Raw genomic sequence first — 27,574 nt, 5'->3', positions numbered from 1 at the left:
TGGTTAATAATTGGAAGTGAATCAATCATCTGAAAGCAACAAGCTACAAGAGGTTGGACTTGACCAAACAAACCCTTAAAAAATTGGAAGCTAGCTCTATTTCCAATGGCAAAGGGAAAGAGAATAATATTGTAAAGCTAATATTATATATGAAAAAGAGAGGGGTTGTCAGAGGTGATATATATATTATCATATTATTATCTCTATAATCTAAATGCAGACACAAAGTAAAAAAATCACAATAAAGCTGTTAACTTCATTTACATGCATGCCTTCAAGGTACGAATCATGAATCTTACAAGTAAAGTTTGGATAACAAATCAAGGTTAAAAATTTCTATTATAATATAATTAACCACATTGTTTTACTACATGTACCGCAGTAATACCTTCTACCTGCTGGGCAATATAATAATTAAGGGTATTAAAAATATGGTACATTTTATTTTATTATTTATTATAATTTTCAAATATGGGAAGATGAAATTGCGTTTGGATTTCTATTTATATCAAAAAAATATTTAAATCTTAAGAGGACCGACATCCGCCAAACTAACTCCGACTCGAGACTTTTGGGAAAAAAGTTATGTTATTGTATTTTGAGAATCAAATTTGAACATTTCAAAAAATTACAAATAAAATTGCGTTGCCCTTGAATTATTGTTATGGTTTTTGTGAGAGTTTAAAAAAAAATTGAATTTTCAACAAATGTTATTTGATTATCTACTCGTGATTTATAATGTTTATGATCAAATGTTTATCGTTTTACAAAAAAATTTAACCAAATCAAAATTTTTAAATATCAATGTAGTTCAAACATCACATTTCACTTATTGTTGTATTGCGACAAACACGATTTCGTTTAGAAATAATTTACAATCTTTTGACATTGCTTGAGAAACTTTTCAAATTAGTCTATTTTTTGACGCTTATGGTATCAACATAGTTGTTAACACTCGCACAACCGAAGGAAGTCAGCTTAGTCATTCATTCAAACTTTAAATCAGTCATATCTTAGTACTCACTCTCAGTACAAGATTTTGATCTTCCTTGAAGACAAAAACAATATCCAATTTTTTTAAATAAAAAAATACATAAATTTAAAAACACTTTCACCCCAGAGATATTTCAATTTTTAACGCAAGAGAGAGATGGGGGGTGGTTACTGGTTAAATCATCAAGAACTCTCTTTGAGTAATGGGTATAAATGCAGCATCTTTCTTATTAAGCTTTCCTTTTCACATTCTTTAAATACCCATTTTTCTCTTTCATCTTCATTTACTCGCTACGATTCTTGATCTTGTTCCCCCGCCCCCTCCTCTCTCTCTTTATTTATTGTTTTGTTGAATGATCATGCTTGCTGTCAGTGTGTATTATTACATAACAGCCTGAGCTTTAAACAGTGGTACGGTCAAGAATTCAACAAAAAGAAAAAGGTCTTTCTTTCTTGGTGGAAAAGAAGGGCTCTTCAAATAACTACAGAAGTGTTCAAAAGGACGGAATGCAATCCTAAAAATGGTATCTTGCATCTTTTTTTTTTTTTTACCTTTTCCCACTTTTAGTTCTGTGCTTCATGGTACTTGCTTACTGGGTTGCCTTTTTCTGAATGAATGAATGAGTGTGGTGCTAGTATTTATGATGCTGAAACCAATGCGTCCACTGCTTCGATTGACTGGTTTATGAACGCTTTCTTGATCTCTTTATTGAACTGCGCTGTTTTTTCCGGCATCAATGGTATTAAATTGCTTAAATTTTTTTGAAAGGTTGCTTTAATTTCTGTGAAAAGCTCTGGAAATAGTTGAAGCAGTTGTTTTATTATGGTGGCGTCGTGATAAAATCGTTTCTCTTTATGGTGTTTTTCAGCTATTCATGAGTTATAAAATTGTGGAGGCGGCATTATTTTTTACCTCTTTTTAGATGTTTTCGAAAGACTAGTTTGGATGTTGAATTCTACTCTTGAAAAATGTCTAAGAAAATAATCAAGCAATGCTTTCTAAATCTTTTACTTTCAGTCTATCTTTATACCCCTTATATCTTCAACCATTTCGATTCAAATTAAAGCTGTTCATTCTAATACAGGGAGCTGATTATTATTCTTGTTTTTCCGGGGACTCTTTTCTTAGTGTGTTTGCCTATTTTTACCTTTTTTCCAGGTCATATTTTGAGTCAGTAGGCCTAAGAAGAGGTGTAATTGGTACTATCTCGGAGTATCTTAAAGTTTTGAGCGGAAGAAATGGATATGGTTGCCGCCATTGAGTCGGAGAACTGGCAAGTGAATGGAAACAATCTGATAAATACATCTGTTGAAATGATTCCAATGAACAATTCAACGGTAGAGCCTTCTGCTTGCTCCGCTGCCTCAATGGTTGATTCTTTTTGTCCTCAGAATTGGGACCAGCAAGCAAATAGTGAAACTTTGAGTAATCTTGATTCGGTACGAGCTAATCTTGGTTGGAACCCAAATCAAATCCTTAGAAGCGGTGTCTTTCTACCTGCTGTTCCGGGGATGATTCATCAGAGCTTGCCTCACTTTCCAGCGGATTCAGCTTTTATCGAACGAGCAGCGAGGTTTTCGAGCTTCAGTGGAGGGAATTTTGGGGAAATGATGAATTCCTTCACCATTCCAGATCCTCTGAATCCATATTCTCACACTTTTGCTTCAATGCAAGGGCCACATGAGATTTTTCGAGATAATGGATATGAAATGAACTTGGCTGAAGCTTGTAAAGAGGCTTCATTTCCTGTCGAGCATGGCACGGAAATGAGCCCACTCCAGAATGAGAAAAGGCGTGAAAATTTTCTTCGGTCTCAAGAAGAAGTGAAAAATGCAGTTGATATATTGCTTAATGAGTCTGGTATGGATGAATTTAATAATCGTGATCCAATAGAGAAGTTTGAAGGTGCAGCCGTGGAGTCTTCTGGTCAAGGGCTTGGCTTCAAGAAAAGGAAGAGAATTGCTCAGGTAGAATGAACATGTTTAGCGCCACTCATTGGATAGACATCTATAGCTTTCATTATTTTAATACTCCCACACAGCTTAACTTCATCAGCATCCTTAATTTGTTGATTTAATTTGTGTTTGTGTTCCAGAATGAAAAAAAGGAAGCCCCACAGCCATGTGTTGAAACAGAAAAGGACCGTGTTGAAAGTAAACCAAAGGGCGATCAAGACCCAGCTTCGAGCAGTAAACCTGTTGGCAAACAAGGTAAGCAGGGATCCCAAGGATCAGATATACCCAAGGAAGAATATATACATGTTAGAGCACGAAGAGGTCAGGCCACAAACAGCCACAGTCTTGCTGAAAGGGTAATGACTTAACAAAGTTCATCTGTTGTACTATGGTAAAATGAACTGAATTGAGGGGAATGTTACTCATAGTTTCGTATCAAGATACAGATCAAAGTTTTTTAGCCACCTTAAATCTTGGTTAGAAGTTTGAAAACTGAAATTTTATGGGATTGAATTTGAGTTTGAATTTGAGCTTGATTCATTTGGTTCAAATTTATTTACAAATCTTGTTCAAATTATGGCTCGAGTTCCCCTTGTTCGAGTTCGACCCAATAACTTCAAATTCAAATAAAATACCCCTAGTTGTAATGAATGTCGTTTATTGGAAGTCTGCGGACTATTCCGATTTAGTGAGAAATGTCATTTGGTTTTGACATTAGATTTACTGTTTTCCGATGTAGGTGAGGAGGGAAAAGATCAGTGAAAGGATGAAGTACCTTCAGGATCTCGTTCCTGGTTGCAGCAAGGTTAGTACTTATTATTATTGATTAAGTCTTATTGCCATTTGGACGTTATGTGTACAATACCTACACGTCTTCCCTGGCAGGTTACAGGAAAAGCAGTTATGCTGGATGAGATCATCAATTATGTGCAATCACTGCAGCGACAGGTGGAGGTATGTGATGGTTACTCTCAAATTCTTCTTGTTATGCAATTATTGTACAATATCATTCATGAGTTTCTAAAAGTGCTATAGAATTTTTATCGTGGAGAGTTTCAGTGATAGAGCTTTGGCAAAGAGACTCTCTCAACGCAGTATTTTAACCATCAAGAAAATATTAACAAACTTTTCCCACAAAAAAATGACTTGGTTCTCACTGGGAAATCAGTAAGTTTTGTGATTATGATGAGGTCCATATTTCAATATTCACTGAAACTGCTAAAATTAATGACTGTAGTTACCCCTTTAACCCAAAAACTCGAGCTCATGGAGGTGGCCTGACAATAATTTTAAAATTGAATGCACATCCCTACACTTGTAAGCCACATATCATGAAATATACGTCTAGAACTAATGAAAAAGATGTATACATGTATCAAGACCAGTTTGTCAACAATGGCCTGGAAATAAGCATTCAATACCAATTCAGTGGAAAGTAACAACCAATTCAGTGGAAAGTACATTATAAACTTGTCATCTCTTGGCATCAATACCATTTCAGTTACACCTTATCCCAAAAAAGCAAGTTCACAGGAGGTGGTTCACCAACAGTTCTATACTTTTAACAGTAAATTCTTGTTGTGTATGAATTGAAAGTTCAAAGATCATTAATGGTAGTGCGTTCATGTTTCTTTTCAGTTCCTGTCCATGAAGCTTGCGACAGTTAATCCACAGCTCGAATTCAACATTGAAGCATTCCTAGCTAAAGATGTAAGCATATGACTGTCGTATCCCACCCCACTTTGCAATTGACTACCTAATTTCCTGTGTATCTAATACAAGTAATAATCAATAACAGGTCCTTCAACCTAGAACTAGTCTGCCGTCTTCATTAACTTTTCCTCCTGATATGAATGTGCTTTATCCTCCTCTACATCCATCACAACCCACACTAATTCAATCAGGCATTCCTGGTTTAGGAAACTCTTCAGACGCCCTTCGAAGAGCAATTAATCTTCGATCAACTGCTGTTAGTGAAGAATTCAAAGAACCTTCATCACAAGTAAAGCTCTAATTGATTATTATTCCCTCAAGTAGTGTAATACCAGCGGAAGAATTAGCATGTTGCCTTCCAAAATAAGCTTATTTTGAGGGCATATAGAAGGGATTTATTTTATAAGATTCTGGTGTCATCATCAGCAGGTTCCCAACGCCTGGGAAGATGAGCTTCACAACGTTGTTCAAATGGGCTTCAACTCAAGTCCAACTATTGATGAACAAGATTTAGTGCTATTTTGCATATCCTCAAATCTAGCTTCATTTATAGATTAAGATGTTAATCTGACTTCAGTTTTCTTTGTTCGGCCATCAGATTCTCCACCACTTGTACGCATGAAAGCTGAAACCTGATTCATATTTCAGTTTTTCAGTTGTGGCCCTCCATTACTCCTTGTCGAATGTGAATAGCTGAGCAAATTCTTGTATTCCTTCTGTTAGATCTGGGATCACATATTCCTTATCCCTGACCTTATATACCCCGGCACTAAATGAATCAAAGTATTCTTTTATGAATTCAAACGTTGTACTCCATCTAGAAAGAAGTGGAAGGCTAAGAGTTCTTCTCCAGGTCCCCTGTGATCCTTCTGTGCCTGATGCTGCTTACAGGAGTTAGCTTTTCTCTGTTATCTGTAGTTATTTTGGCTATTGATTGTAGTAATGATGTTTCTATTTGATACTCTGTGGGGTCCTGACTCCTGAGGAATTCAAATTCTTGTAATTTCCTAACAGGGAAAAGGACGATTTACCTGTACTTTTGAATTTATTTCGCATTTGTCATGTTTTGCGAAAATGATCACTTGGGTGTTTTAGAATCCCACCGTATTTGTTTTCAGAACATTTTCAAAATTTTCTATGAATCAAACTGAAATTTTACCATCAACATGTGCATTTAATCGGTAATTGGCTTTATATGGGATAAACAACAGCAGCACTATGTGATTACATATCCATTTTCTGTGATTTAAGTTTTTGAACAATCTGAATTGGGAGCAAGCATGAAAAAAATCTTAAACGACACAACAACTAAACTTTCGTCCATCACAAGAATACATGGACACGAATTTCACAAACTGGTAATAACCTATAAAATTCATCGAGGGGAAATTCAAACCATGGATTGACATTGAAGCTCTAGCCAAACTTTATCTTCTTCTGACAATTGAGGATTCATTTTTCTACACCTTTTATCGATTTTGTCACCTCAGACCGGCTATTGGGTGGGCTCTGCATAGAAATGAAGCCGCAGTTTCAGGTCAAAGACTAGTGCTTAAAGCATAAAACATCAGAAGCACAGAAATCCTTTTAGAAGCTTGTTTGATTTAATGGTCATCGCATGTTATTTGTTATACCTCTTAACCATAACACCTACCTGAATACGAGTGCAGATCTCTGTAACTTCAGCCAGTGGTGCCCAGTCGCCGAAGTTTCTCTCAATGAACTGATAAGCGATGCCATTCTTTCCTCTCCCAACTATGAAGAGTCCACCCTTGATCTCCCCTTCACCTTTAAAGTTTTGATCCACTCCAACAGCTTTTGCTCGCTTGTAATTTGCAATGGCTCTCGGATTGAGCAAGAAACCAGAGATGAACTTGTCCTTGAGTAGCTTCCCTCCACCTAACGCCTTGAAAAACTCTTGTCCCCTGTCAAAGAGCACAACTCCGCCCCAGTATCTAGGCCAGAAATCCTTTACCTGAACCATTTATCTCAATAATTTAGAGCATACATAAATAATATGCGAAAGGTGGTTAATTATGTCACGTGATCAAAAAGTGTACCTCAGTTTCTATATGCTCGTGAAGAACAGCATACAGTTGAACCCCAAGAGCATCAAATATTGGTTTCTTGGAATACAGCTGATGGGCTTCAGCTCTACACATAATGCACCTGGTTTCAAAGCATGTGTCAAGACCATGCTCAAGAAAATGTGTGTTCTAGTGATCTTCGACCACCCTGTGAGTGCTGTTAATAGGTAGAATGGAGCTGTCAATGCAGTACATTTATCAAAAACATACCCAGGCCGGCGGATACAGAGAAGAATAGCTGGTTTCTCACGCCATATTTCAGAAGCCTTCATTGGAGGTGTCTTCGTTTTGATCAAACGGTCAAATCCAATCTTATACTCGGGAGCAAGCCTCTGAACTGAGACATTCTCAATACTCGAATAGGGAGCCACATTTTCGACGATTGGGGGAGGCGACACACAACCGCAAGCTCTAGGTTCTTCAGGCACTGCTGCTACAATTCCCTTAAACATATATCCATCAACATTCTTGAAACTCGCCATAGATTGTTTTGATGCAGAATCATTGACTCCATCGCTATTTTTTCTCATACTGGACAGTTTTCCAGAGCCGACTGTAGAAATCGTGTTTCTTCTTCTTGGTGGAAGGTTATATGATGGTGGCAAAGGATCTGCTGCACAAGCACTGGTGCGGTCTGTGAAACGAGCAGTATGGCCTCGTTTCATACCAAATTGTGCAGAAAGGTCCGCACTACTCAAGCTAAGAATCTCAGGGTAGGCATTTTTGTGTGGCCTCTAATTTGTCTCCATATTGCATTAGTGCACGATCATGTAAGTATGACCTAATTTCTAGTGCATTCTTGAGTAGCAGAGATAAAAGTATTCAGAAATCTTGAGGGTGAATTTAGTTAGAGGCATACATATCGAAAGCTGTGAAATTTGAATTGTTACACCATTGTCCTTTATAGCATAAAAGTGAAAATACAGAAATATATCGATTTATTCATCAGCATAAATGTAGATGTAAAAATAGGGTTCTCCTCAAATGAAAAGAGTTTAAATTTATGACCAATTTTTTTAAAAAATATATATAAATTTCACCAATCGTCCAATTTCTTGATCCGTCCTGCTTTTTTTGTATTTTATAAATTTTCTGATGCAGAAAGAACCAACAATCAACATGATAAAATTGTATTTCTTTGGAACATCTTGATCACAATACGCAGATTTATGTTACATTATTTCTAGTTGAACTTTTCTTGAAGATCTTTGTCATACAAAAAACTTGAGATAATCACCAAAATTTTACTCTGAAAACCTTGATGAAACAGTAGCAATTTTTCTGGAAACAAGGAATCTTGACAAGATTCTGATTAAAAAATTAAACCTTGTGCTGTTGAGTCATGCCAATGTCTTCCATGTCTTCAGAATTCATCATCTTCAAAGTGGGCACATCATCCCACCCTTCTTCCAACAACCTTGGCAGTAGTTCTTTAAGGCATCCATTCCCAACGAAATCCTCTAGTGCAAAAGAAGCCATACTAGACTCCTTCAATACTACAGAGTTCTATCGGTTTCTTTCGAGTTTTCTGGAGTATAGTGAATTTAAAAGAACATGTGATTGTATGAGAAAAACTTGGCCATATTGACTAAGCCTCGTTGAATGGGAGTAGTCGTTCTTTTTGGCTTGTTTCCGTGTCGTTTGCTATGAACATTTATTCCAATCATTATGTCAAAACGGCCGGCAGAACACATTTGGAAGATAACTTGTCAATGTTGATATAAGTCCCGCCCCACTTGCATTTGTGTCGATCAAGTACACCGATTTAATATAAACGTTTTCTTATTAATTAATAACGTGGGGATTATTTTAAATACTAATTGAGTCGGTTGAGTTGCGCTGGTCTGAGCTTGGAGTGTCCATTGAATTATTCTCCCTCGTTTCCTGTCCCTCCCCCGAAGAACTACTGTCTGGGGTACCCCTCGCTGCCCGTTCCACTTGTGCAAAGAACCTGGACGTGATTTGGCTCAACCAACTGCCATATATGAGTTTTCCAATCTACAACGGGCCGTCTCGCAATCCCAAAACGAGTGGCCAATATATCCATGATTATAGCAAAAATCAGGTAGTCTTTCATATGATACAAGAACAATTACATCATCTGCATCCTGATTTATAGAGATTCGTATATGCTTCTACAATGGCTTAGTAATATCAATGCTTACCTTTATGCGTGCATACCGCCCCATGGCAAGGCCATTTTCCCGAGTGTGGATCTCCTCTACAACGCCCACTTTACTGCCCACTTGCTCGAGGAAATCTTTATGCATGAGGACCAACGGTAGGTTGAACATCGGACCCAAATAGACAGATCATCAAAGCTCATCTTATTTGGAGTCTGCATTCCGCGAGGCTCTCGGAATATGATAAGGTTTCGAAATATAATCCAAGGTCCTCCTGAGATTGCCTGTTTATATCCTGTTGTGATTTGAAAGTCCAAGAAGAACATGTGATTTTGATTTAAAGTCCAAGAGGAACATATTCTCTCCCACAACGCCAATCTCTATATGTTTGCCTGAATTATACAAGGGATTTGTTGCACAAAAGCTTCACGGACGATGGGTTTAGACGAGAAAACCTTTTCTGTCAAACAGTTTCCAATGCGTTGTTCCCCGATCATCAACGCCTCATCTTCGATGGTTAGGGTTTATTATTCACAATGCTGCGTGGATAATTTTGAATCCATGACCTAGTCGCGCTGCGCTACTTCTTCTGGATCCATAACGACTGAATGCACGTGCAAAGAAGCACCACAAATGGTGCTCGTAGATTTAGAGATGCAAACCTACACAAAGGTAGGAAATAAACTCCCACTGGTGTCGCCGTCAGTTAACCCTAGGAGAGAAAAAGTCACTCGTGATTATGTTATATAAATCTCGGATGCTATCTGCTATTAATACAATGCCTGAAAAAAAATAGAGGCACAAGAAAAAATGAACCAAGTAGATTCTACATTGAATCATACAACAAACATCAGGCCACAACTACTGCTTCCAAACAATATCAAAACCCATCTTTTCCATTTGACTTGAAAGATTCAAAAAATTACATGTATATTTGTTGAATTTGAGTTGACAATTCTCGCAGCATGTAGAACAGTGCTTCCTTTTCGCCATCTTTCAACCACCGTAAATTTGTATGAGAAACCTTTTGATCGGTGCTTCATACATGAATCCTGGAAGCTTGAACCACCATCTGTTCTTAGAAACTTCGTAACATGAGATTTGCCTATCTTATATGGCTCGATTTCCAGTTCTTTTAAGCGAAATATGTACAAGAGCGGGCCAGTCCTGGCTGCAGTTCTACCCAGATGATGGTCGCTTGAGGCTCTTTCATATGGGGTGGCAGTAGTCTAAGCAGCAACTTGTTATTCCTAGTTGAAAAAATAGGTCGATTCCAGGACTTCCCTGAGGTCAAAATCTCCCCGTTCAGGTAAAGGAGGGAAGTTTAAATTTGGAAAAGCAAGTTCAAAATCCTGCAACAACTGAAAAGAAAGAACAAAGTTCATATAAGTTTGGGGTCTCAAAATGATGATTCATGATACGAAAAAAGGCTTACATTTTCCAAAATTGGTGCCTCATAGAGCTCGACGAACTTCTCCCTGAGAATCTTGCTCATTTTGTCAACATCACATGCATGAGTCCAGTATGAATCATGCACTCCTGAGATCAAATCAGGGTAAACGTTATTGACTTTACTGCAACAGATATTGAAGAGAAACACGATAACCACCAGAAATTAAATATATAGTAATAGGAAATAATTTAAAAAACCTGCGAAGTTTAAACCCGCCTCTGAACAGGCAATGGCAGTCATCATCATATGGGAACCGTCAAGAGAGTGAACGAAATTTGGGGGGAAAGCTGTTCTTTGTCGCTTAGTCAACACCTTTGATAATCATGAAAAAATACAGCATGCAACTCAGAACGCTGTTACACAAGCACAGGTTTCTCGATGGGAAATATCAAGAAACATGTGGAACCTACCGAGTCGGTTTCACGTTGCAATGTAAGAACCTGAAGAGAAGTCTTAATCTGCACAATATAAGAATAAATTCTTAATCATGAATATGTGAAAAACAAGTATCTTCGACATGATCACTTTACATTCAGTTGCTGATGGTGTTGGAAGAACAGCTGCAACAGATAAAAAAATGTATGTGAACATACCAGGTGTCTTCCTAATTTGCGGTAAGGCTGCACAACAGGGAGCCCAAGTGGTGTTATCCAACGTACAGGTTCATTCTCCATGGCTATAATCTGAAAATGATGCTTTACTGTGTCGTTTCTTGAATATTAAGTATCTTACTGCTAAAATGCTTTACTAAATAAAATTAATGCTTAAAAAATGTATCAAATGAACCTTTGCACAGTCTCCCAACCAACTCATTATGCTTCGTGCCGCCTCAAACATTTCTCCTAAGGCTGTCAAAGTTGTCTGTTTGAAAATTAAAAGGATGTCAGAACAAAGCTGGATGTACCATAGACCAGTATCATAATTCATACACGCTATTTTATTTGTAAAATAAATTTAGCAGTACTGACTGACTTTTGCAGCATAGCAAGCTGCAGCAAATAATTCTGCATCATCCTCAATAGCACCTCGCTCCTTTAACCTCCTCTTGATTTGTTCACGTGCACCGATATAAGTGACGCCATATACTGATGTCATTACCGTTTGCTTGACTAACTTTCTATCCACCTGTAACGTATGAATTTTATTTAGAAGCATATGATAACAAATATACCATCAACTAAAAGATTATAGTAACAAAAGCATCGAACAATAAGTTAATAAAGCAGCATGGAACCTGGTTGATTAACAGCCTTGCACGCTTAACATTTGGATCAGTTGCAGGGTCCTTTGCCGCATCTCTCTTCATAATATCAAGCACTCTACAATTTTTTATTAGAAATGGAATTCATTTATACGATTTTCAATGGTGCATTACTGATAAGATAGATTGGTGACATGGGGTTATATCATCATAGAGAAGAAAAAAATGAATAATATTCATACTACTGCTCACCTAGCAGCAATTCCAGAGTAAACGTCAGCAGGCTTATCCCCGGTAACAAGATTGACCGCCGCTGCCCCCAACTGAACACAAATAATACCATGTTACAAAATTATGAAACAACTTTTATTATTATCCTTTCAAATGTAATCCTAACAGCATCTATCAAACTTAGGATACGAAATGATGGTTCCAATTTCCAAATCCAGGGGATAGAATCATAATCCCTAATATAAAATCAAGTTCAATGAATCCAGAGGCCAAAACCAAATTTGTTGAAAGCAAGGTGAACTTCTATTTAGACCTGTCCGCTTCATACCATTTACTTATATGTTGGCGATCGCCCAGAAATAAAGGGGTCATGGGGAATAGGCAAGGAGTGCCACCGATTATATATAAGATCAGCAGACGCAATATACACTGAAGCAAGATTGGATAAATACGCGATGAGTTATATTACCTTGTCTCTTCCAAGGGCAGCATAATGTTGCAAGCCATTACACGAACCATCCTTGAGAATTAAATTAGAAACAAAGCATCGACAATCAGTTTCAACAAGTAATTAGCATTTATAACACAAACAAGCATAGTAAAATAAATATCTCGCTGACAATGATGGTTATATTTTCCAATAAATGGCCTAAAATAAGATTTCCCAGCAGAATGGTGGTGCAACACCAAGCTTATGAAAGAAAAAATCATTAAGAATAAAGTGAACTAAATTCTTCAGCATAAGATAGTAGATATAGTTGAAAAATTGAATAAATTGCTCAAAGCACATGAGGAATATGTATCATGGTACTTGCATTTCCACTCAAAGAGTTTCACTCCGCTCCTCACAAACACCCTTGCATGAATCAAGGGTAGAAAGTAAATAAGACAAGCCAGACTATAGGTCCTGATACACTTGGTTGACACATTTACGGCATGGATTCGATGATCAAATCTTTAATTCAATTGATTTGTTACCTGGTGTACGGGCATGTGAGATAAAGTAGTCTCAGGGTATGGACTTCTTAATGCTTCAGATATGTTCATGCATGTAGCCAAACATTGGAAAGGATCCTCCGCACCTAACCACCAGCGCTTCCCTTCAAGAGGCCGGTCTGCAGAATCAAAAATATCCTCCAAATGGTTTTCAGCAAAAGATATTCGGCCGTCATAAGATAATTTGTCGACTCCACCTCCATATAAATTAGCTAAATGTACTTTTAACCAGCGTATCCCTGACTTTCCAAGCGGGCGTCCTTCTGCAAATTCTAGAATTCCTCGGCATAAATCAGAGCCGAGATGATTCAGGTATGGGTGCATGGGATATGCACGCCCTCTGAAATCTAAATTGTGAGGATAGTGAAATCCATCTTCATCCTTCATTTTTCTAGCCACCTGTTCTATCAAATGACAATTAGTTTACACTCAGTTAACAACATTTCAAAAGCCAATGAAAATGTAAAAAGTAGCATCTTACAGCAAGTTTAAGTTCTATTTCGCATCGCTGTGAATGCCTTTCTCTGTTCTCTTTTTTCACAGCTTTAACTTTCCACTTCCACTTCTTCATCGCTGCCTCATTTTCTGTATCTGGTTCCTCTGGCAAAGGAACCTGAGTGGACGTTATTTGACGTATTAAGCATGAGAAATTTATTGACGTCGATCTTATGATATGTTTAAAGACATTAGTAGCATCGAGAAAAACAAATCATGAACAAAATGAAAGAATATCCGAAAAAAAGACAGGAAATATTGGAGTCAATTAGAGTTATATTTAAGGTTACTCACATCTTCACGGTCAACCAAGTCAGCAAGCCGGCCTCCATTAGCCCAGATTCTGTCAATAACACTTAGCATTCTTTTATTCACCTTCCACTTGGTAGAGCCAAGTACATTAAGCGTCTGTAAGAAATGAAAAATTAGTAAAACAATGTGGTGTCATAAGAAATCAAAATGTTAATATTAATTCAATATGATTGAAAAATGATAGCTAGCATGCTGATCTTCCGATCAGATTATTAAAAAAAATAGTATAAAAGTATTGAATTGGGAAAGCCGAGGGTATCAAACCTGGAAAATAGGTTCTAACTGCAATTTTGGAGTTCGTTTAATAACATCACGTTGTTGTTTTGCTCCATGGGTGCGCATGATATATGACGGCAGAAATAAATAAGCTCCTCTCTCATACCTATCAATATTTTACCAACTTAATCAACATAGATGCAGTGAGGACCAACAAATACAATTATGCTCGTATTAGAAGCAGATGTTTCTGCAATACAGAGCCATATGGCAGATTAATTAAAAAACATGCATGAAGCATCTTTAATGAAAACCAACAAGGTTTCACAGCACATAAGCCTCCTAAATGCAAACCGTGACATGAAAACGCACTTAAAATGTTACATGAGATTGTTAATAAGATGTTCTTGGCAAATAAATGTATAGCTCTAGTCACATCATAAAATTTAGACCAGTGATGGCCCCAATGAGTGGAAGGCGGAAAGGATTTTGATAAATAATATCTACATTCATGTACATTTGGCTATAACAAGTTCATATTTTTCATTCTACAAGAATGAGAGGTATTGCCACAAACCAAACTCCACTGACGTTAAATCGGTAATTTTATACTTATATTTGCAATGAAGACATAGTTTTCAATGTCTGGTTTTAGTTTGTCAACCGTGATACAAGGGGACAAAATTTACCGTTCAATCTTCAAAACTTTATTGGAACAGAGCTTACACATAAGATCCTATTAGATCAGTGAATTTAACATGGTACATTTGAATTAGATTATCAATAAAAATAATGTCCATCTATTAACATCCAATGACCAGACAGAGTTAATAAAGAGTTTTAATGTTTCATGGCTTTCCCCTCATCAAAAGATAAAAAGATCATATCATCATACCCCAGGACACAAAACCTAGTACATAAGAGCTGAATTTCCATGAAATTAGTAACATATAACAAAAAATAAAACAAAAAGAAAGCGCATAAATTAGCAAAAAGTTTATAACTCTATTTAAAAATTAAAAATCATGTACATGCAAAATACTATCCAGAAGGTGTTGAGAATATATATTTAAGGCTAAAATAAAAGGTGAGATAAACTAAGATAATGACTTATTGAAAATGTCTATTTATCATCTTCATTAGAGGGCCTACTCAATGCTCTAGTCTACTCGCTCTAATTTATGGAACTCTGACTCTCGAAGTTGATCTTTCTTGATGATCTTAAAATCCCCAATCTTTTACGGAAAAAACAAACACAAAAGACAGGGTGAAACACTTTTATTTAGAATTCTAAATATAAAAACTAATGAAAAAGAGGAAAGAACATCCCACCCCGTCCAATTCAATGGAGGAACCAACATTGGCATATACGGAATCACCATGTGCCTCGCCTGCATAAAATAAATTAAAACTAGATAATTATGGCTATCAAAATCACAAGTGTGTGATCCATAAATTCATAAAAAGATAACAAGAGAAAATGTACTGTTCCTCAGGAAAAAGTTCCAATTTGTAACACATTCATACATATTATATTGGAAGAAATATAAAACATAGAAGGTGTGAGTAGTTGTGATTACAGTTTTCTCCAGGCCTTTGTGAACTAGCGGGTCACACTCAATCACCCCATATCTCCTAAGGCCTTTCCTATAAATCATAACCAGTTAGTGTCATTCAAAGTGTACAAATTTGTACCTCCAGAGTGACAACAAATCGTTTTACTCACTGCGTTTCTACAGATCTGAGAGTGTGCACAAATGCAGGTCGAATGTCAGGAGGTCCATCTTCAAATTGATCAACCGGAGGTTGAATGTAGGCTGTTTCCATCAATATCTGAATCAACCGGCAGCCAACCTGTAAGATAAAGCATTACTTCATGGGCAATTCTACTTCCAAGCAACATGTAGAAGTCATCCTGTTGGTATCTCAGCTACCTTTACATGATTATCCTGGCCCCAGGGCTTAAAATCATCTTGTTGCTTCACAATTTTTCTAACTTGCTGCACTCTTTGTTTCTTCATCAACATTGTAACCTTTTTTCTAAGTTTCACTTGTTCATTTACTGCATTATCAGGCTCTTCTCCAGAAATTCTATTTAGTGCATTTTTTCTCTTGGAACTCTCTAAAAACTTGTGTATCCTGGCCTGATCAACAAACAATAGTGATTATTGAACATTTACGTAAAACATACACATAGAGGCTACAAAATTTTCTTTATTTTCATATAGAAAGTAGAATTTAATGATATAATCTGGCTTGAGTATAATACGGGCTAAAGGAAAAATTTCAGCAAATATGACGAGCACATATACGAAGTTAAACTCAAAAATTCGTGTATATTTTGATCCAAAGGGAAATATGGCATCGAAAAGTCATCAAAGAAATACATCACTTGGAAATTTTCAGCTATTTTTTGAGAACATCATTGCAGCATGACCAAAGAATATTGAGATTCTTGAATCCATTGAAAATTCAGCAAGAATTTACATGTAATGACTTCGAGCATACAAGAATGCAATGCTAAATATCCGACACCCTAAACAATCGACAACGTATTAGACCACTCTCCCGATGATTATCAGTCAAAAGAAAGAAACGAGTTTCTGTAAGCCCCCAAAGCAAATGCAAAAATCTCAGCCAGAACATGAAAATCTAAAGCTAACTCACGTACAGAAACAATTTCAACAGAATCCACCGGAAACTCTATACAACAGTATTCAATGATAGCCTACAGTAAACAAGTAAAAAGATATCCGTGAACATGATTCTAAATAACAAACAACGACCAGAGAAAGCAGAAAAATTCCTCATCAAGAGATCAGAAATTCCATAATAATTATTTTTCCGTATAATTAATTTCTCGCTCTGGATCTCTGCCATACTTTTAGCTTCAAGGCACCTGACTGACCATTTTCGTATGCTTCAGTTTAGATGAACAAAGCATGTTTCAAAATCCGTACACAAGTTAAAACAATTAAAACAGAAAACAAAATTTTGTATGCTTCAGTTTTCAAGGCACCTGACTGACCATTTTCGTATGCTTCAGTTTAGATGAACAAAGCATTTTTCAAAATCCGTACACAAGTTAAAACAATTAAAACAGAAAACAAATCTTATCAATGCTTGATAATAAACAAATAAGAAGCAGTCGTTAAAAATTGATCATTCATATTTCAAGAGACAACACAAGTTAAAAATTAAACAATTTTCTGCGCCACCCAACCTCATGTTCAATGGCTTCACCAATATGACATGCAGCTTGCACTACTCTGGCACTGCCATTCCCTCCTCCAGTCATCAACAATGCCATCAACTTATGCATTGTAATAACTGCCATCATTCCTGCAGGCAAGTGATCAAAATAGGGCGCATACGCACCACGATTCTTCCCATCCTTGCACAAATCCTGCTCAGCAGCAATGGCATCCCTCAATGGCTCAAACCACCCTAAGAACAATGACTTGATGTAAGGCAAATTAGGCGCCAATTTTTGCTCACACATGTCCACTAAAAGCTCTTGGTATTCTCTAGCCGCATCTTCCCATGCTTCAGTCTCCATCTTTATTTGCCTCCGCCTAAGAGCATTATACTTACCTACTCCCATTCCTCCCACCATTTTTTGTTGTTTTTGCTGCGATTCTTTCACATCGATTTCCTTGTTCATCTCCCCGATTAATTCTTGGACTTCGTCGACATCTTCTTCAGAAGTGGAAACTAAAGCCTCAGCAGCACTACCATAACCCCTAGCGTTTCTACAAAATCCGAACATTTCGCTCGAAATAGCAAGTTTTGGGATGCCCAATTCAGGCTTTCGCCAGAAAATCAATTCTTGAGAAAGACCCAAATCACAGTTCCAAATATTTCTGTTAAGGGGTATTGAATTTGCAAGAAAAATAGAATCTTGGGGAAATATTACACCAGAATTAGTTTTTGAAGAAGAATGGGATTCGGATAAAATCTTAAACTTTCTTAAGTAAGATCGTTTCGATAAATTTCTCCACATGTTTAGCGAATATTGTCTAAACTAACAAAAATTGAGGAGGAAATACAGAAATTTAATGGAGGAAAAAGAATTATTGAAACGTGACACAGAAAATTCAGAAAAGAAAGATGAATTTAGGTATCTATCAATGAAAATAATGAAGAACAAACAAGGGGCCTGGAGAGAAACACAAATCAGACGGGAGTTGGCTGCCATAAACCCTGCTAAAAACCTATGTTAATAAGTCTTCCATTTTAATATCTAACAAAAAGAAATGTAATTTAATTTTAAAAAATAAATAAATAAGTTGAGAGCACAAAGCTGCTTGTTTGGTCCTGACGGGTCTACCCGGATGGTTACCCAAATTCCTAGCCTAAGCTTTTTCATTTTTTGAACCAAGTAATGTTTTAATTCCTGTTTGTAATTCGACTGTCATTTAACTTTTAAAATTAATTTTCCATCTTATATCATTAAATATAAAATTTTAATCTTATAATTAATTAACCGACATATTTACTCAATTAAGCCTTACTTGGAATTTATATATTTCCCATTACAATTTATTTGTTTTACCGGTTTCCAATTTTATAGTTGCAAATTTGTTTTTCTTCTCCTTGGGTTGTTCCTTGATTTATTTTCTGCAGATAGGAGAGAATAGAATAGCCTAAAACACAAACCAGAAATTGCCAAAAATTAACCAATTTACTAACCGGAAATGGGAAGCCAGTTAGACAGACAAAAATGCTTTACTTGCTTAAACTATCATTCTTTTCGTATCAAATACCTACAACAAACCAGTTCACAATATAATTGAATACACAACTTCACAATAACCATCTAACTTGAATAGTTAACAAATAAATAAAGCTAAATTCAAAAAACTCAAGACTCCTCTAATATAGCAAAATTGCTAATTTGGGAATAGTACAACTCTAGTCATACTTTTCATAAAAATGCATCACCATTGGTCCATTACAAATTTCCTTTTGCCCTTAAAGTGTTATGCTACCAATCTCCACCTCAAAACTCTATTAATCTCTAACACTCAGAAAAACGTAAGACAGGCATGAATTAAAAGCTAATTCAATCAATCATTCCAAGGATCATTCTCAGTCCTAACTTCCGAAGGCTCGACCACTTCTGTTTCAACAGCACCAGAGGAGCCCACATCAGCCCCTGAGATGTCGTCTTCAGTGGCCTCAGCACTATCATCCTCAAGTCGACCCCACCTTCCTCCAAGTGCCATGCTCATCATCTCATAAATCTTGTTTCCAAGCTCGGCCGGACTATCAGGCTGCCATATTCAACAATAGTATTTTAAGAAAACATGTCTCAGAAACGCCACCAGAAGATAAAAGGACAAAGAGTGCCCAAAAGATCTTTAGCACTTACTGTGAATCCACTGGAAATAAGTGCCGTATCATATAGGAGCTCTATGGCCCTTTTTGCATCGGTGCTGTCAGGTGCATTCTTGCATGCAGCCTGCAAATCAAGGCAGGAATAAATTGGGTATACTATAATTTAGAGGTGGATGTTAGAAATGTCAACATCTTTATAGTAACTTCTAAGCACTTTTAATTTGTACTTTAACTGAATGGGATTAAAAACATGAATGCCAAAAGGATTAAATGATAGTGAACAAAAGCCAGAAATCATACATTGAGATCTTTGATGATAGGGTGATCAGGATTGATTTCCAATATTCTTCTTCCCCTCATGAATTCCAGGCTCGAGGTGTCTCCGAGTGTCTGAGCTCGCATTAATCTATTTCAAGAACATTAAAACAAAGAATGGCTAACTAATATTACAGAAACAAGAAATAATGACCAATTTTTTCATAGAACAATCTTATTTGTTGCTATATCACATACCTTTCCATATTTGCAGACCACCCAAACTTGCCGGAAACAAGCACACATGGTGATGAGCTTAAGCGCTTTGAGACTTGCACTTTAGCCACTGTATCACCAAGCTGTTGTTTTATCCAGTCACACAGAAGATTATACTCCTGCTTGGTTTCTCTTTTTTCCACCTCATCCTCATCACCTGTCATTCAAGTACAATTTTACAGCTCAAACGCACAAAACATCGTCCTTCCAGCATGTACCCAATAAACAACAAAGACAAACCACACGGCTTTCGTTTATTCTACTATTCTTCTCGAATTTTGCTTTTATGCTTTAAACTTTAAAGACTCGGAGATTCTAACCAAGCTCTAGTCTTCCTTGCTAATGTCAACAAATTTCTTTTCCTTGTATGTCTGTAAATTCTGGATTGCAACCTCGTCAATTGGCTCAATCAAATAAAGCACCTGCCAATCAAGAGCCCCATAATACCATCGAACATGAAAAATTCCATCACGTTAAAGTAAATGAACAAACACATCATCAAAATAGAAAGACCCCCTCTTTCATTATAAGAACTAGATTACGATAACTGTTGCCCAAGTTAAAGTGCATACCTCAATGCCTTTCTGGACCAATTTTTCAACGAAAGGTGCAGTCTTGGCACTTTTTAAGCTATCTGTTGCCAAGTAATAGATGGCTTTCTGGTTTTCACTCATGTTCTCCACATAATCATCCAAGCTTATCAGCTCTTCCTCGCTCTTGGAAGAGAAAAATATCAATAATGGTGTCAAGCGTTTGTGATTACCCGAGTCTTCAACGCATCCCAACTTCATAAACTTACCAAAATTTTCCCAGAATTTTTTATAATCCTATATTTAACCAACCAACCGCAGTGTCAAAAACGTAATTTACATGATGAGGAAAAGTATTCATAACCAGAAACTGACCTCATTGTTATCACTTTCAGAGAGATCCTGAATCATGTCAAATGTCTTCCTCACCAGCCTCTTTCTCATTATTCTTACCTAAATAATTGAATAACAAGAATAAACATTAGAAAACATTTTGCAACCTTGATATAAGAAGGTGACCAAAAGAAATTAATCACTTACAATCCTGCTCTCTTGAAGGATCTCTCTTGAAACATTAAGAGGAAGGTCATCAGAGTCCACCACACCCTTCACAAAACTCAGGTATCTTGGAAACTGCGATTTGTCAGATTGGTAAAAAAACTGGAGTAACAACACACAACTTGTAGCATGAAAATGTCTAATTATTTCAAGGCCAAAATCTCCTACCAGTTCACCATCAAAATCATCTGAAATAAATACACGTTTAACATACAAACGGATATTTTTGGTCTTGGGATTGATAACATCTTCGTTATTAAGAGGTGCCATTCCAGGAATATAGAGCACACTCCTAAATTCCACCTCACCCTGCAGAGATTGTGGAGTATAAATAAAAGAAAAACGACAAACTTTACCAGCCCATTCAATAAAATATTGGGTACCTCTGTAGTGAAATGGGTATGAACAAGTGGATCCAAAAATTCATTAAATGTCTTCTTGTAAAATTCTTGATACTGATCCTTTTCAACCTCTTTGGGATTGCGCATCTATATTGTAATAAAAAAGAGGTGCATAAAGCATACTTCTATAGATGTTAAATGCTAGCCATATCATGCATCGTGAGAAATAACAGCTAAGACTCACCCATATAGGTTTTGTTTCATTTGCTAATTCCCAGTCCCAATATTTTTCAGTTACGGTCTTTTTGGTCTTCTTTTTTGCTCCCTGGGTGAAGTAAAAGAGAAAAATATATATATATATGAAAAATCCATTCATTCAAAATAGAGAAGTAATATGTCAAAAGTTTCTTCTAAAAGGCCATTACCTCCGTGCTTCCTTCTCCTTCTTTTGGATCTTCCTCTTCTTCCACCTGCAAAATTTAAAACCGTTGATTAGTGTACAATTATTGAGCTTAAAATCTACAACCATAAATAAGCAACAAAGAGAGAATACCAGACGCAAAAATCATACCTCAACATTCCTCGACTTTTCTTGCCATGTATAGATGGGGAATGAAACAAATTGTGAGTAATTCTTCACCAAATTCTGGATCTTGGTTGCCTCTGAATATTCATACTTATCATCTTCCTGAGAGGAAAGCATAGCTAAGTTGATTTATTATAAGCGGAATATAATGTGATAATATGCTTGAAGAAAAGTTTGGCATAAAATACAAGGACCGTACCCTCAAGTATAGAGTGACTTGGGTTCCTCGGCCCAGGAATTTCGTGGAATCATTTTCCTCTCTAATTGTATAGGAGCTGCTATCAGCCACAGCTTCCCAAATATATTGCTCATCAGATCTGGGGCTTTTTGTGGTAACAACTACCTGGAAAGAAGGAAAGGAAAGGACCAATTAAAGAGGCAGAATGCCATGAATACATGAATGAAGAATAACTTATAGTATATATGTGAATTATTTTCAAATGACAGAGAAAACACCTTTTCAGCAACCAGAAATGCAGAATAGAATCCAACTCCAAACTGGCCAATCAAGCTATTATCTGCACCGACATCCTTATTTTCCTATGTAGGATAACTTCAAATAATAAATTTAAAGTAAATGACCATGATGCTACATAGCTTGTGTCGGTCAAATACAAGAGAAATAGAGATGATATAACGAGATTTATTACCTTCAAAGCCTTCAAGAATCTAGACGTGCCACTCTGAGCAATAGTCCCAAGACAGTCTATGAGCTCTTCTTTGGTCATTCCAATACCGGTATCCCTACAAGGGGACGACTCCACTAAGCAACTTATTCCATTTAAATGACTAACCATGTAGCAAAAAATAGCACATACGTTATGGTAATAGTTCCATTATCTGGATCAGTTTTGATACGAATCTCAAGCTCACCAGCATCACCAAGTAAAGAAGGCTCTGTTACGCTTAAAAACCTCAACTTATCAAGTGCATCACTCGCATTGCTGTGGACATAATTGAAGTTAGTCAAACATAGCCCTGGTACAAAAGCACGCGCAACAGACATTGCATCCGACATATTCTCACCTTACAAGCTCTCGAAGAAACACTTCCTTGTGGCTATACAGACTGTGAACAATCAAATCCAGTAGTCTACTCACCTGGAAAAAATTCCAACAAGACAAATCGTAAATCTCAATTAAAAAAATACAAGTTTCAGCCTACTGAAAAACCACACCAGATTATCCTTTCGTATATAAATAAATACTTAGCTCTTTCATTACAAATCCATAAAAAGATTCGTTCTTTACCACTCAACCACTAAAGTATTCACAATTTTCCATTAATTATCATCCCTACTCAGAAAAAAAAATTTGAATTAAATAGGTAACCATGCATATCCCCAAAGGACGTCATGAAACTCAAAGAAAACAAACGAAAATCACAAACCGACCTCAGCCTGGTATTCATGGGTCTCTCCAGAGCTCTCCGAAGCCTCCTTTTCAGCCACAGCAGCCTCGCATCTCACCACCACTCCGCTCGGTTTCCTCCCCAGTTTCCATTCTAACCCACGTCTTGAAAAGCTGACCCTTAATCCCCTTTGGGGCAAAAAAGCACTTCTCAATAATCCACTATTGCTTTTACGAGTACCCTTCAAAGAAAAAGACGGAAGTGCAGCCACCGGAGGAGATGTCAAACTCCTGCTCAACACAGGTGCCATACTCTCAGTTTATATATGTGTGTATATATATATATTATATATACAAGTCCAGAAAAAAATCGGTATCTGTATGAAAATTAAGGCCTTTCTTCCCAAATGAATGAATCAACGGAGTGGGACTTTTAAAAACCCTGCGAGATAGGGTTTAATGGGGAGGTTGGAAGGTTCTGGAATTGGGAAAACCAAAGCCAGGACTATTTGTAGATTTGGAATTTAGAAGTTTGTGTCTGATAATTGTAAGGCTTAAATCCTGCCATTTCAGCATTTACCATATCCGATTATATTTAGACGCAAAAGTTTTTTTCTTGTTTTTTTAACGGTCGCAAAAATTGTGGAAGTGTAGCTCCAAAAAAAATTGTGAGTATAAATTCTAGTCGAAATTAGGTTTCATTAATTAACTTTTGAACAATTCTTTATCGTACATTTTTTTATTATAAATATTTTTGGCCACGCTACATTCTTTTTTATTGATCGTGACCGCACATTTTTTTAAAAAATAAAATAAATTCAATCTCCCGAGTTTGTAGGTCAATTAGGATCACGATTCCAGGCCAATCTCGTTGACTTGATTAATCGGCTCGTTGAGTCCAGTCCGGTCGGATCCAACCCAAACCGTGGCCTGGTCTACCTTTCACACCAAGACTTGCTATCTCATGAAGCAAAGCCAGAGCTTCAGCTATTCGTCCACTTTTACACAAACAGCTTAGTAGCACACGGTATGAGATACGATTCAACTGAAAACTCTTAGATATCATCTCCTCTCGAAGTCTGAGACCGGCTTCAACATTCCCTGTCTGGCAATGTCAACATAATAATATTGAATCGGTCAGAAGACCGGGTTTTGACCCTAAATGCAGCGTTCTCTTTGTAACCTTCCAATCCCCATTCATCAGACCAAGTAGACGAAACCCTTTAAAATGTTATAAGTCACTTGATCAGGTTCCAATCCATGGTTCTCCATGTCATTTATAAAGTCTAATGCTTCCTCCACTGAACCCGCAACACAGAATATTATAACTATATGCATCAGGAAGCAATCCATTCTTGCACATTTTGCAGAATAATGATTTTGCAATATCCAAGAACCCCAATCTACAGAATCCTGACATAAGAGTATTATCCGAAGCAAGACAAGGCTCCACCTCTTTCCTTCCAAGATTGCATAGAAATGCAATTGCTTCATGAATCAAGCACTGCCTGCATAGCCCATCAAGCACAATTGAATTTGTGTTCTCGGTTGGACCACTCCCATTGGCCTTGATTTCATTATAAACATCCCAGATGATATCTGTGTGCCTCAAGTTGTGCAGCAAACTATGGTATGTAATAATCGATGGCTGAATATCTAGGTCCTTCATTCTGGCGACAACAAGAAGGGAATCATAGAGAACAAGAGGGGAATCATAGACCATACCAGATCTGGAATACGCAAGGGCCAGCATATCCCAGACCAGATTGTTTGAAACCTGGCACCTGAAAGTATTAAAAAGCAGTTCACAAAGTGGGGTTGCAGATTCAGAACCTGACGAAAGCATAATAAATCAGCTAACAGAAAACGTTAGCATCGTGTATATTCTCCAATTCGCATTGAACCAAATTTGACACACAACAGCAGAACAAAATATATACGTAGGAGAAGGCAATGCATAGATACAACTTGCATGCAAACAACATGTTCTTATCCAGATTTATTTAAAATTAGGTCAGAATCAAAGACTGTCTACGGGAGGGAAAATATTTGAATATCTTTCTAAAAACCAAAAGATTTCAAGCTTCATGCTTGTAGTTTGTTACATTTCTAATTTTAAAACATCGGTCCATCATATCAATCAAACCAACAGCCCAAGCCAGAGCTAACAGAATGAGAGCATATTTAAATCAAATCAAACCAAACTCTCAATTTTTCCAATAAATATTAGAATCTTTGTCACACACACAAAAGATAAGCACATTGAAAATAAGAAAATCCAAAATTCTAGCTCAAAATTCTTCTAATTAATAATTTTTCCTGCAACATCAGATAAAACACATTAAAACTTTTTAAGATTGATTTGAACACAAAATACGAAAGTTAACGCCTTAAGTTTCAAATATTTACTGATGTTGCTGAAATCCGGGACGGTAACTGGAAGGTCGGATCTTCACTTGGGGAGTTCGGATCGGACCTTCGGAAGCACAAACATGAATAGATTTTCAGAATCTTGTACAAGATTTGGTTAAATATTGTGCAAGATTTGGTTAGATAACGATGGGCCTGACCTTATTGGGCTTGATCTCAGTGGGCTATCTCTTAACGTCTATGTGAGAGCTCTCATAGGCAAGAGCCGGCCTATCACCTAAGTCTCTTGAGAGTCGGCTCAGGAGGTCGGCCAAAATATTACCAATCGGCGCGATAACCCCATCTTGGAGGTCGGCTCGGAAACTACTCGGACCTCGGCTCATAACTGCTGGGAAGTCGGCTCGGGAGGTCGGCCACCTCTTCTGATTCGACGAGATTGTGGATTTTGGAGGTCGGCTGGAATGACTCCCTGATGACCTCCTAGACGCTTCAGACCAAGATGAGGAGATCTTATGCTGTACTGGGTCATGGATCTGACCTCCTGGCTTATCTTTCTGGGCTACTGAGAGTGGACCGGATCCATCCTTGGTCTGGGGGTATCACTTACCAAGAAATTGCATTTCGAACAGAATTTAAATCATTTATTAAACAATAATCTAAACTCGTGAGAACTCGAACTCGAACTCAAATCAAACACCAACCGGAAGTTTACAGTCAATAATCACACGGAATACTACCCATGTATCAAAAACTATCGAGGTGCGTCTATATATAGAACTCCAAAATCATCTTCTCAGTAAAGACAATGATCAGGTGCTCATTACCTTCATCTTGAACCACCTGCAGCAAATGGCAGCGAAGCCCACGTAGCCGCTTCTTTTCCGCCAAAAGGTGCGCAAAAACAAAATGCGAGCTTCCCGAGTACTTAATCCCGAGCTCATTTTGCAGGAAAAAGAAAAACCCAATCGCATTTTCCGAGTTCTGGAAACTGAATTTCTGCACAATGGCGTCTATTGGAGACGGGCTCAGCTTAAGAACTTCGTTCTTGAAGAAAATGTCGTGCCTGAGGGAGTTGATAAAGAATTTATTACATATGACGTCATTCTCGGGGCACTCCGCCAAGTCAGCAACGGCGGAGATAGCTGAATAGAGGACTTGGGAGAAGATATTCCGGGGAATTAAACGATGCCGTATGGCGGGTGATCGGAACCTCGAACATTGTGGTACACAACGGGTGAGGGGTTTGGGACGTCGGGTTCAAGGTTCGTAACCATTTTCCCTTCTTTGACCCCTGCTCCAAGGTCAATCGTCATCGCTCCAGTTGTACATGATAAATAATAATAATTTAATTCACTTATTAAAATTTTGGCAAGAAAAAATAAACTACTCTTATTATATTATATATAAAATTGATCAAAAAATACAAACTTTAATCTGATGAATACCAATATCCACAGTAATTCAACAATTTAATACTGCTGTAATTAATTTTCTAGCTTTTATTTTCTCTTTAGCAAATGTATCTAACTTCATAACAAGTAAAATAGGTCAATTTAAAGTCACTGAAACTTTTATGAGATCGTTTCACGGATCAATTTTGTTAGACGAATTTTCAACTCGATCTGGTTCATGAAAAATATTATATTTTATTTTTAAAAAAACATTTATAAATATGGATCAAATTAATTCATCTCAAGAATATCGATAAACGAAATCTTCAAACAAAAAGTACAAATTGTTTTAACGTTGGGTCAAAAACTGCTATGAGGTTATGGTAGGTATATCAAGTAATGAAACAAGCATCTTAAGTTGTTTAAAACGTTTTGTATTCTTATATGTAATTTTTTTTAACAAAAATTCTAATTTAAATCCTAAAATATTAAAATTAGATGATAATGTCTCATTTTAAAAATATGCTCCACTAATTCATCCAAATCTTGATTTCTACTGTTCAAGTTTCTACTTATAAACGGATCTCGACCAGACTGCAATTTTAGCGTATGAATATTGCTCTCGTCCCTAAAAATTGGCCAGATAGAGAATTCGCTATTAGAAGCATTTAAGCATTAGAAGATTTAAGTCACACTCAGCATCGTCTATTATAAAGTAATTGATCAATTATTAGTTCATGCAAGGAAAAAATTATTAAATTCTCTCACATACAATGATACAAAATGCTAATAAAAGCATCAT

General features: G+C 36.9%; 3 protein-coding genes and 2 pseudogenes across 9 annotated transcripts; 1 reads left to right on the top strand and 4 right to left on the bottom strand.

Annotated features, from left to right (window-relative positions):
• Window positions 1–1,151: 1,151 nt before the first annotated feature.
• LOC142552654 (transcription factor bHLH76-like) lies at window positions 1,152–5,700 on the top strand. Of its 6 annotated transcripts, none has more exons than XM_075662408.1 (9): window positions 1,152–1,517; window positions 2,153–2,961; window positions 3,090–3,305; window positions 3,689–3,754; window positions 3,835–3,903; window positions 4,588–4,659; window positions 4,748–4,766; window positions 4,869–4,951; window positions 5,089–5,254. In XM_075662408.1, the coding sequence occupies exons 2-9, from the start codon at window positions 2,233–2,235 to the stop codon at window positions 5,218–5,220; spliced, it is 1,386 nt and encodes a 461-aa protein (XP_075518523.1). In that variant the 5' UTR covers window positions 1,152–1,517; window positions 2,153–2,232; the 3' UTR covers window positions 5,221–5,254. The 6 variants fall into 6 exon arrangements, with proteins under 6 accessions (XP_075518523.1, XP_075518524.1, XP_075518519.1 ...); XM_075662409.1 differs by having other exon boundaries at window positions 1,153–1,517; window positions 5,092–5,254; XM_075662404.1 differs by having other exon boundaries at window positions 1,157–1,517; window positions 4,748–4,951.
• A 174-nt stretch (window positions 5,701–5,874) lies between these two features.
• LOC142552656 (uncharacterized) lies at window positions 5,875–8,324 on the bottom strand. Its single transcript, XM_075662411.1, has 5 exons — window positions 8,076–8,324; window positions 6,960–7,547; window positions 6,723–6,831; window positions 6,317–6,637; window positions 5,875–6,171 (listed from the first exon to the last, which is right to left on the bottom strand). The coding sequence occupies exons 2-5, from the start codon at window positions 7,412–7,414 to the stop codon at window positions 6,115–6,117; spliced, it is 942 nt and encodes a 313-aa protein (XP_075518526.1). The 5' UTR covers window positions 7,415–7,547; window positions 8,076–8,324; the 3' UTR covers window positions 5,875–6,114.
• Window positions 8,325–8,537: 213 nt separating this feature from the next.
• Window positions 8,538–18,010, bottom strand: LOC142552653 (DNA-directed RNA polymerase 1B, mitochondrial-like). Of its 2 annotated transcripts, XR_012821853.1 has the most exons (20): window positions 17,000–18,010; window positions 15,711–15,920; window positions 15,503–15,630; window positions 15,357–15,423; window positions 15,109–15,167; window positions 13,825–13,942; window positions 13,543–13,656; window positions 13,235–13,366; window positions 12,736–13,152; window positions 12,227–12,277; window positions 11,779–11,849; window positions 11,560–11,644; window positions 11,298–11,450; window positions 11,112–11,186; window positions 10,919–11,008; window positions 10,736–10,783; window positions 10,523–10,637; window positions 10,308–10,411; window positions 9,799–10,233; window positions 8,538–9,584 (listed from the first exon to the last, which is right to left on the bottom strand). XR_012821853.1 is itself a non-coding variant. In XM_075662403.1 (19 exons), the coding sequence occupies exons 1-19, from the start codon at window positions 17,777–17,779 to the stop codon at window positions 10,123–10,125; spliced, it is 2,928 nt and encodes a 975-aa protein (XP_075518518.1). In that variant the 5' UTR covers window positions 17,780–18,010; the 3' UTR covers window positions 9,593–10,122. The 2 variants fall into 2 exon arrangements, 1 of the variants encoding a protein (XP_075518518.1); XM_075662403.1 differs by lacking the exon at window positions 8,538–9,584 and having other exon boundaries at window positions 9,593–10,233.
• Window positions 18,011–18,630: 620 nt separating this feature from the next.
• LOC142552652 (heat shock protein 90-5, chloroplastic-like) lies at window positions 18,631–23,499 on the bottom strand (annotated as a pseudogene).
• A 176-nt stretch (window positions 23,500–23,675) lies between these two features.
• On the bottom strand, window positions 23,676–26,638 carry LOC142554261 (uncharacterized; annotated as a pseudogene).
• Window positions 26,639–27,574: the final 936 nt, after the last annotated feature.

Source organism: Primulina tabacum, chromosome 8, assembly GCF_025594145.1.
Source record: "Primulina tabacum isolate GXHZ01 chromosome 8, ASM2559414v2, whole genome shotgun sequence".
Classification (NCBI taxonomy): domain Eukaryota; kingdom Viridiplantae; phylum Streptophyta; class Magnoliopsida; order Lamiales; family Gesneriaceae; genus Primulina; species Primulina tabacum.
The sequence above is the reverse complement of the archived record's forward strand: the minus strand, read 5'-3'. Positions and strand labels throughout refer to the sequence as shown.

What these genes read in the sequence shown, in the direction of transcription:
- LOC142552654 (XM_075662404.1), top strand. Translation starts at nt 2,233, where the DNA reads ATGGATATGGTTGCCGCCATTGAGTCGGAGAACTGGCAAGTGAATGGA. An exon ending in CACTGCAGCGACAGGTGGAG is followed by an intron (nt 3,904 to 4,587) that starts GTATGTGATGGT and finishes GTTTCTTTTCAG; the next exon opens with TTCCTGTCCATGAAGCTTGC. An exon ending in AAGCATTCCTAGCTAAAGAT is followed by an intron (nt 4,660 to 4,747) that starts GTAAGCATATGA and finishes AATCAATAACAG; the next exon opens with GTCCTTCAACCTAGAACTAG.
- LOC142552656 (XM_075662411.1), bottom strand. Translation starts at nt 7,414, where the DNA reads ATGAAACGAGGCCATACTGCTCGTTTCACAGACCGCACCAGTGCTTGT. An exon ending in CTCTGTATCCGCCGGCCTGG is followed by an intron (nt 6,832 to 6,959) that starts GTATGTTTTTGA and finishes CTTTGAAACCAG; the next exon opens with GTGCATTATGTGTAGAGCTG. An exon ending in AGATCTGCACTCGTATTCAG is followed by an intron (nt 6,172 to 6,316) that starts GTAGGTGTTATG and finishes ATTTCTATGCAG; the next exon opens with AGCCCACCCAATAGCCGGTC.
- LOC142552653 (XM_075662403.1), bottom strand. Translation starts at nt 17,779, where the DNA reads ATGTGGAGAAATTTATCGAAACGATCTTACTTAAGAAAGTTTAAGATT. An exon ending in CTCAGATCTGTAGAAACGCA is followed by an intron (nt 15,424 to 15,502) that starts GTGAGTAAAACG and finishes TATGATTTATAG; the next exon opens with GAAAGGCCTTAGGAGATATG. An exon ending in CCTCCATTGAATTGGACGGG is followed by an intron (nt 13,943 to 15,108) that starts GTGGGATGTTCT and finishes AAATATTGATAG; the next exon opens with GTATGAGAGAGGAGCTTATT.